We start from the raw sequence: 9,901 nt of genomic DNA on the forward strand, positions 1-9,901 counted from the left end.
ATTGGCCTCTACACTTCTGTTTTTTTCTTTTGCAGTTTGAACATTAAGGGCATTTTTATGAGTGGTTTGCGACATGCTTGAACCATGCAATGTGGTACAGGCATGGCGCAAACTACTAAGTCATATTTCCGAAGCCATGCAAAGCCATTTTGCGTGCATTTGAATGGCTTTGAAAATATGGAGTAAGGTTTGCTCTGCCCTGAATAGACGTTCCATGGGTATTGCGGTGGGTGTTCCCATGCAACTCCCATGGATTTTGATGAATTCCCAGAGTTACGAGGACTTGTAAATCTGGGAGCATGGCAAAATCTTACTGCTCCCCACGAGAGGCGTAACAAAGAGAAATATCTTAATTCCTTCTAGTTTTTTTCCTCGTTCTATGTGTGCTGTGTTCTGCAGCACACATAGAAAGAGGGAAAATCCTTTTAGGATTATTTTTGTGCAGGAAAGTGTCCCTGCACAAAAACAATCCTGCATGCAATGCAAAAACAATAGTGCAGGGGTGCCTGTGTTGGTGCTAGGCAGCCAAAAGAGGACCACCGCAGGGGGAAAGGATAGGAATGTGGCGTAATGGATAAATACGGCACAATCCAGTCCTTGCCCTGTGCCACAGAGCCCATAAATATGGGCCTTAGACCACAGTCCAATGACGAAAAAATGCATTTCCTGCTAATTCATCCAGTGCAAACATACTGTAACCTGTTTACTGGAATTTTCATCGAGGTTACACAGGGTAATAAGATGTAATACGAAAGCACCATTTCTCCACTTCCCCAGAGGTAATTTATCTTCTTTGTACGCTAATTTTCATAGACATGTGTCTAGGCAACTTAAGATGAGTTTACACCTTTGAACGGAAGTGAAATGAAAACAAAGGTAGAGGCTCAGCTGATTCTCCATATGAAATGGGTTGCTGAGTAGGAAGCCTAGATTGGTAGACCGGAAGTTCCTGAGGGTGGGGCAGTCACTCAACCATGAGGGAAGACACCTGCGTGCATTTTTAATCGTACCCTGGACGTGGAAAAGGAAAATGCTGTAGAAAAGAAGTGCCACTCATTCATTCCTGTGCTTAAATAATGTATTGCCTTCATAGCAGGAAGTGCCTAGAGGCGCCTCGGTTCACTGCGCTGCACAGAACATGGCTGCTAGCCCTACCTCACTCACTGCTCTACGGCTGTACCACATCGCAACTCCTTAGAAAGGGACTCTAGGGTGTGTTTTCCAATTATTAAAGCAAACTTAGTTACTGTTAGGGGCAGTTTACCTACCCCTCCTAACACCAATGCTTGCAATCTATCACTATTCAGAAGGCATAAAAACAGAGAGGAGACCAATGAGAATACACCATTAGTGACGTCAGGGCGTTTCATGTCCAAGGGTGTATATTTTACATTCAGAAATAGATAGTGAAACCTTTCACGCGTCTATTCATATAACTAGTCTGAAAAATACAAGTGTTACCTTTTGCCATAATTCATATAAAATGTATAGGTATAAAAATAATTACATTTCCACACCAAGGTGAACTATATGGTTTAACAACAGGAAGCTGGCAGGGAATTTCTAGCACTGCCTTAGCGCTATGGTTGATCAGGATGACATAGATTATTACAGTATAAAATGCAATAGTTACAGAATGTTAAATCGGAGTCCAGGGTCCCACACAGCAAAAGAAGGCTGAGAAAAGTACAGTTCATATAAAGCATCACCAGTGGTTGAGCCTCAGATGTACATGTGAGTGCATGTCAGAAAAGATCGACCTTAAATGTCGATTATGGGCCTGATTTTGAGTTTGGCACACAGGGCACTGCATCACAAACACAACAAAGTACACTGTTCACCAAACTGACCGCCTTTCACCCTATTGAAGGAAACCCTAGCAATACCAAACTGAAAAAAAGAATAATGACCCCTCACCCCCGGAGAGAAAACTCCAAGATTGTCAAGGTCATATATTTTTTGTTTTTTCCCAAATAAATTCCCACTTTTGAAGTTTGTTTTTGGAAAACAAAAATGTTTGATGAGAGGCCGCCAGAAACAAGAGGCCATTCATCAAAACTTCAGTGCCTTTAGGACAGCCACCATAATGGCAGCTCCTCTGAAGCCACAGCGATACTCAACTAGGCGGCGGAGATATCAAACAAATGGTGGCAGCAGTACCACAGGGTGGTGGGAAATTACCTCTGCTATCATGACGCATGGTGGGCTTCCCACCATACACAAAAACAGTCTCTCTGTCTTCCATTAGGGCTTGGGACTCTCTCAGTCACTCGAGCCTAGAAAATGGCGCCTTATGTAGAGATAATGGCCGCCAGCGAATGGAGTTCATACAGTAAGTACACCTGAAAAACTTCCTAACAGATTTCACTCTTGCCCTTATTTATTGCCTATTTCTTCACTTCCAGTAAACATTTAGAATAAAACATATAATTGATTTAACTGAATGTTTTTTTTTAACTATTGACTATTTAACTTTAAATAAAATGAAGTAAAGAGTTAGAAAGTTATTTACAGGCATCAACCCCCTAGTGGATGCACCCCTGCTTTACAAATGTTATGTTTAAATACCTGCTGCGGCAGACTTTAAGGCCCGTATTTATACTTTTTTTTGCGCCGCATTTGCGTCATTTTGTGATGCAAAAGCGGTGCAGACTTACAAAATATAATTGTATTTTGTAAGTTTGCCCCACTTTTGCGTCAAAAAGTGACGCAAATGAGGCGCAAAAAAAGTATAAATATGGGCCTAAGGGGCATATTTATACTCTGTTTGCGCTGGATTTGCGTAATTTTTTTTCACGCAAATTCAGCGCAAACTTAACTCCATATTTATACTTTGGCGCTAGACGGGTCTAGCGCCAAACTTATGGAGTTAGAGTCATTTTTTTACTGTGGAAACCTACCTTGCGTTAATGACATGCAAGGTTGGCGTTCCGGGCAAAAAATGACTCAAAGGCATTTGCGCCTTTTATACTCCTGTGCAAAAATGACGCACGGGAGGGTGAGGGCCTTAAAAAATGACTCTAAAACGGTTTGGAGTAATTTTTTAACTCCTGGGTCAGGGCAGGCGTTAAGGGACCTGTTGGCTCATTTCCATGGTCTCTGACCATGGAAGGAGTCCACAGGTGCCCTTCCCTGCCCCCAGGGACACCCCCTGCCACCCTCGCCCACCCCTGGAGGACACCCATGGATGGGGGAACTCATCTACGGTAAGTAGAGGTAAGTATTTTTTTATTTACGTAGAAGTGGCATAGGGGGGGCCTAACTTGGGCCCCCGTACATGCCACTGTGCCCAATGCCCATGCCCAGGGGACAGAAGTCCCCTGGGCATGGCCATTGGGCAGGGGGGCATGACTCCTGTCTTTCCTAAGACAGGAGTCATTTCCATGGGGGGTTGTGCGTAAAAAAATGCCGCTAGTCAGGTTAGTTTCAATATTTTTGACTCTAACCTGACTTGCACCATTCTTTGACGCACAACCCCCAGTCTTCCCTACGCCTCCGCTGCCCGGTTAGCGCCATTTATTGTGACGCTAACCAGGCCGCAGCGCCGGCTACCGTCATTCCATAAATATGACGCCCGGCTGGCGCGTTGGAATGGCGGTAGCTGGCGTTATACTTTTTTACACTAAACGGCGCTAGCGCAGATTTGCATCAAAAAGTATAAATATGGGCCTAAGGGGCATATTTATACTCTGTTTGCGCCGGATTTGCGTCGTTTTTTTTTTACACAAATCTGACTCAAAGCTAACTCCATATTTATACTTTGGCGTTAGACCCGTCTAGCGCCAAAGATCTTGGAGTTTGCGTCATTTTTTAGCGTGGACACCTACCTTGCGTTAATGATATGCAAGGTAGGCATTCCCTTCTAAAAAATGACTCCAAGGCATGTGCGCCTTATTTAAACTCCCGTGCAAAAATGACGCACAGGAGTGGGCGGCCCTTAAAAAATGACATCCAGACGCTTTTGCGTCATTTTTTAACGCCTGGTCAGGGCAGGCGTTAAGGGACCTGTGGGCTCGTAAGGAGCCCAGAGGTGCCCTCCCATGCCCCCAGGGACACCCCCTGCCACCCTTGCCCACCCCAGGAGGACGCCCAAGGATGGAGGGACCCATCCCAGGGAACTTAAGGTAAGTTCAGGTAAGTATATATATTTTTTTTTTTTGTGGCATAGGGGGGCCTGATTTGTGCCCCCCTACATGCCACTATGCCCAATGACCATGCCCAGGGGACATACGTCCCCTGGGCATGGCCATTGGGCAAGGGGGCATGACTCCTGTCTGTCCTAAGAAGGAGTCATTTCAATGGGGGTTGGGAGTAAAAAAAAATGGCGCAAATCGGATTGAGGCCAATATTTTGCCTCAGACCTGACTTGCCCCATTTTTTGACGCCCAAGCTCCATTTTCCCCTACGCCGGCGCTGCCTGGTGTGGGTCATTTTTTTTTTACGCACACCAGTCAGCTGCGCCGGCTAACGTCATTCAATAAATAAGGCGCCCGCATGGCGCTTTGGAATGGCGTTAACATTTTTGACGCACAACTGCGTAGGCGCAGCTGTGCATCAAAAAGTATAAATATGGCCCTAAGTGTCTGTTACAAGGGTATTTTGCTTGTAATATAAATAAAGTCAACATTTCCCATTGACATTTAGGCCCATATTTATACTTTTTTAGCGCCGCATTTGCGACCCTTTTTGACGCAAAAGCGGTGCAAACTAGTAAATTTGCACCACTTTTGCATCAAAAAGCGGCGCAAATGCGGCGCTAAAAAAGTATAAATATGGGCCTTTGATTTTCAAGCTTTAAGTATTAAGAATGTGAGCATACATGATGTATTCTTATTTACCTGGGGTCCAGCCCCAAATATTTATTTATTTTCAAATGCTGTGGGTTTTTAAGAAATTTGATAAGTATTTTACAATTTCCACAGCATACCTCCTGCATAACAAAATCTACATAAAGTAAGCAGCTTCAGCGACAGTAGAAAACATTGACAAAGGACTGCCGCCGACAGGAAGTAAAACCGATGGTAATACTAGATCAACTGCAGAGAATGACCGCTGAGAGCTGATCAGTTGTAATCAGTTTTAGCCTTGTGCGGCCTTGCTTTGGAATACGTCAATGCAACTGTTGCGTAATGCAGAAAAGAAATAAACAAAATATATTTCAAGAAAAAAACCTGTAGCATCTTTGTCTCTGCAATAGCTCAAGTTGACTAATACTGTCCGAGAAGTGAGCAAAATATATATTTTTTACAATTTTACTACTAAAAGTCCTCAGCTTTTATTTCTGGGTTCCACAACGGGCCTGCGCATCTGGAAACATCGATGAAACAATTTCCACGTGGGAGAATTCGAAGACGATTCATGCATCGAAGCAAGCAGTTTTAACCAAAAGTCAAACTGGTTTTAAGTTCAAAGTCCCTGAACAAGAGAAAATGGTAAACTTCACATCAACACCTTCTCAACTGGTCTGTACTGTCCATTGTCATGAGGCTATGCACCACAACGCAAGCTCAGTTCCAGTCTACTCAGACATAGTCATTCAATCTGTAACCACTGCGTGAAGTGGAGGACAGCGATGGGAGATGGTTGCCCTTGTAGGCGGGTGGTGGTCTGCAGGAAGGAGCAGATCTTGTGCTGCGTGGTTGCGCCTGGTATGGGATGTTGTTCTGCTTGCCCTGGCAGGACGTGCACAACAGCAGAGCTCCTCCGATGACCGTCAGGCACGCAGCGATGAAGCCCACATACAGGGCTTGACCGATCTCATACTTCATCCCATTCGGAAGCATTGGGTTGTAGAAATCTCTTACCACATCGTTGGTGGACCAGGAAACGGGAACCAGGCACAAGATCCCAGCCAGGATGAAAAAAGTGCCACCACAAACTGCAATGACATTCTTGCCAGAGGATCCTCGGGCACAACGTGTGCACTTCATGCCAATAACAGATACGACGCAGGCCAATGTGGAGATGGCACATGATACAACCATCATGGCACGCGCAGCTTGGAGGTCGCGCGGCAGCGCGAGCTGCGATCGGTGGACTTGACATTGGTAGATGCCCGTGCTGTGCCAGACGCACTCCATCCAGAGCCCCTTCATGTATGCCACGGCAGTTATCAAGTTGGTGCCCACATGGGCTGTTCTCCACCAGTGCGGGAGGATGGTGGCTGCAAACGTTCCGATGAAGCCCAGGAGACCCAGGCAGAAGCCCAGTAGTTGAATGGCCATGCTCGCCATGCTGTTGCTGCTCTTCCGTAGTTCAGCTTTTGAGATTTCTCTGACTGGATCCCTTGCTGGCCAAGCAGCACAACCTCCAATTGCAGGATGTATTCCGCTTTTACATTTTTTTTCCTTCTGCTGCTCTAATAAATGGGCAAGAGAAAAAAAAGGAAGTTAAATATTATCTTAGTGTATTATTTCCAGCACTAGCGAATTGCGCCCTGAGAGCCATAAGAATGGTAATTAGCATATTAATTGCAGTTTAGTGGCACTTTATGGAAGTAGTTGTAGACCTGGTTTATAGATTATGTTCCATTGAATGATGGTAAATTCGGAGGGAGAGCTTTATCAGTGTCTGATTTAAAAGCACCATTTCAGGAACTTGTAAGCAAGCATTTTTTGTATTTTTCTAACGAATTTCATCGGCCTGTGCTTTAGTGATCACTTCAGTCACTACCGCAGCCAGCTTTTCTCACAGCTTCATTGAGACCTCCACTCCCGCCTGCCCTTACATTAGAAATCGCGTTCTTTTGTTTTCTTCTGTGACAGAATCTGTTCCCTGCTCCAGCCACAATAGTAAAATACCTACGAGGGCTGTTTGACTCTTCCTTCAGGTGATACAGAAAACACCAGAAGCCTCCTGTGCTTCAATTGGTAAAAAGCTGATCACGTGACGTGTGCACATAGTGGCTTCTCAACCTTAGGCCAGTGCAGAGCCCTGATTAGGAGAAGCACCAGGCCATGGAACATTAAAAGCCTCCCATACTGCCAGGGATGAAGAGCTGAATATGTAATATTACATTTTCCCTTTTCTGGTGAGCTCACTGGGGATCCTTACCCACATGTCTGAAGCAAACAGTGAAAGTGAAAGCGGACACTGGCCATGTGTGTGCTGACACTTATTAGTGCATGCGCACACATACATGTATATCAAAGGTCTTTGGCTACTTCTGTCTTTACCTACACTCTAAAGACCAGTTTGGTCGCCATGTTGTTATAGACACACAAACTCACACACATGCTCGAATACACACAACACGAATTGGAAGGGTCTTTGCATGATATACAGGTCCTCCTGACATGCACTTTCCAGGAGTCCAGTAACCTTACATCTTTGAAGCTCCTTGCCACCCACTTCCACCTAACCACCTCTGAGAAAGCCACCTTACACATCTCAGACCTGATCCTGAGACAATTAAATTGTTATTGAGGAAATGACAAACCTCGTTCCCCCGCCATTGGTCACAATTCCAATAGCATCTTCTCTAAGCCTTCATCTTGGCAGGAGACTCCTCTACCAAGAAACAAGTGGCGTCCCTGTTCAACCTTCTCGACACACTGAAGCACAAGGAACACACCTCAGAACCAACCCATGCCAAAAGAAACAAAGGGTAGATCTGCAAACACATTTACTGGTAGCAAATCCTGCAATCCAATAAATCGTAGGGCTTGTGACTAGTAAATGTGTTTTTGGAATGTACTAAGCCCATTTAGTAATTTGTAACTGGTTACTAAATTGCTAAATGGGTTTAGGAAACAAAACCGAATAGGCATTTGGATGGGTTGTTGATTCCCTATGGTATGTATTAATGTTTTGAGACCAAAATCTGGACACAAAGCATTAGTAATATACTGAGTACTGAAAGGTCATGGTAACCCATTCACAAACGGGAAGGGATTCCTCAAGAGACTCTTAACCTTTGTGAGTTGGCCCAAAATTTTTTTTAGGAGAAGGCAAGGAAAAAGAACTGCATTTAAAGAAAAAAAGAGGGCATTATTTAAAAGCAATCACAGACAAGATGAGCCCAGCAATGATCCATCCCTGTGATGGAAACAAATCTTAGTGGGTCGCAAGTTGCAACCAACCACATTATTATGCATGAGGTAGGTTGGATTCGGGCCCACTATGATTCAGATTTTTGTGAACTGACCTATTAGTACATAGGTCAGTTATAAAAAAACAAAACACTACAGTGGCATAAATACTAGCAGCAAATTTCAACCTGTATTTTACTACCGGTAAACAGTACTTCATTCCACTCTGCCTGTTGAATGTCACATCATATTACCACTCTTCTGTACATTAGACTTTGATAGTTGCATTCAACATTCAGTTGACCACAGTCTAATCAAAAGCTAATATCAATACTGTAGGAAATTTGCTTTTACTGCATGGTCACCCCGGCGTTTTTGCTTTTGCTGGACCTTATATTTTTGCTGACTTATGTACACTTTACCCCTGATAACCAGTAATAAAGTCCCTGTTTTCCCCCTTAAAACTTGGTAGAATTGGCCAGTGAACAAGACCCTCAGACTTCCCTCTCGCAAGATCACGAAGATCTGTCGAGAGTTAAGAAACCCTCGCCTGCTCCTCCATCTCCCTGCATCAGGTGGCTTGGATAGTGGGCCTTCTGTCCTCGTCCATACAGGTGATTTTTCTGGGTCCCCTTCATTACAGGGCACTCCAGCGTTTGAAAGTCTCTCACTTGCAAGAGGGCCTCTCTTATTCCGATCAAGTGATTCTTACGGAGGAGGCCAGAAACGAGATGGGATGGTGGCTTTCCCACATGGAGGCCTGGAACGGCTGGACGATCTTCCGCTCTGACCCAGACTTAGTAATAGAATCCGACGCCAGTGGCTCGGGTTGGGGAGCTCGCTGCGGGGACTCCGTCACGGGCAGACGATGGTCTGTTGATGAGCGGGCCCTTCACATCAATTGCATGGAACTCCTTGCGGGTTCTTTTGCCATTCAATGTTGGACCAAGGACAAAGTGAATTGTGCAGTCATTCTCAAAATGGAATCGGTCAGCGGTCCGCTACATCAACCCCCTGGGGGACCCCAGATCCAAGGCTCTGGCTGACCTCACCAAAGATCTTTGGGCGTACTGTCTCACGTTCAATATCTCGGTCACAGCGGAATATCTTCAAGGATCCTCCAATCAGATGGCGGATTGGTGTTCACAGGAGTGGCCAGACACAAGTTTATGGTGGTTAGATCCTGGGATCTTCGTGAGCCTCAACGCAAGGTAGGTTCCTTTCTCCATAGACCTATTTGCGTCCAGGCTGGATCATCAAACTCCTCGCTTTGTCAGCTGGAAACCCGAGCCGTTGGCAATGGCAACGGATGCGTTTCTTCAGGACTGGTCGAAGGAGAAGAGTGACGCCTTCCCTCCCTTCGCCATGATAACACGTCTGGCTGCACTGGTACGCCGTCAGCAGACGCAAGTAGCGGTGATCACTCCAGTCTGGAGGTCTCAAGTGTGGTTTCCGGTTCTTTTGGAACTTTCCTGGGATTTTCCAATCCTTCTCCCCCACAATCCACATATTCTAAAGGATCCCTTGAGTCGGAGTCACCCCTTGGTTCTCCAAGGCCGCCTTCCTCTCTCATGGCTTGGCGGATTTCAGGGAAAGATGGAGAGTCCCAGGCCTTTCATTGGAGGCTGAGCGACTGTTGGCCGCAGCCTGGGCGGACAGCAACGCTAAGAGATAAAAATCTGCATGGACAAAGTGGGTATGTTGGTGTCTTCAACGTGAAGTGGATCCCATGGGGTGCGACGTTGTCCCAGTCCTGAACTTTCTGGCCTCCTAGGCTTCTAGGGGCATGGCCTATCATACGGTTAATGCGTATCGCTCGGCAATTTCCTCTGGCCATCTCCCGTTGCAAGGTACACCTATAGGGGAACATC

At 45.6% G+C, this 9,901-nt stretch overlaps 1 protein-coding gene across 1 annotated transcript; it reads right to left on the reverse strand.

Annotated features, from left to right (window-relative positions):
* Window positions 1-5,329: 5,329 nt before the first annotated feature.
* Window positions 5,330-6,233, reverse strand: CLDN14 (claudin 14). Its single transcript, XM_069203218.1, has one exon. The coding sequence runs from the start codon at window positions 6,231-6,233 to the stop codon at window positions 5,523-5,525; it is 711 nt and encodes a 236-aa protein (XP_069059319.1). The 3' UTR covers window positions 5,330-5,522.
* Between the last annotated feature and the right edge of the window lie 3,668 nt (window positions 6,234-9,901).

This window comes from Pleurodeles waltl, chromosome 8, assembly GCF_031143425.1.
Source record: "Pleurodeles waltl isolate 20211129_DDA chromosome 8, aPleWal1.hap1.20221129, whole genome shotgun sequence".
NCBI lineage: Eukaryota > Metazoa > Chordata > Amphibia > Caudata > Salamandridae > Pleurodeles > Pleurodeles waltl.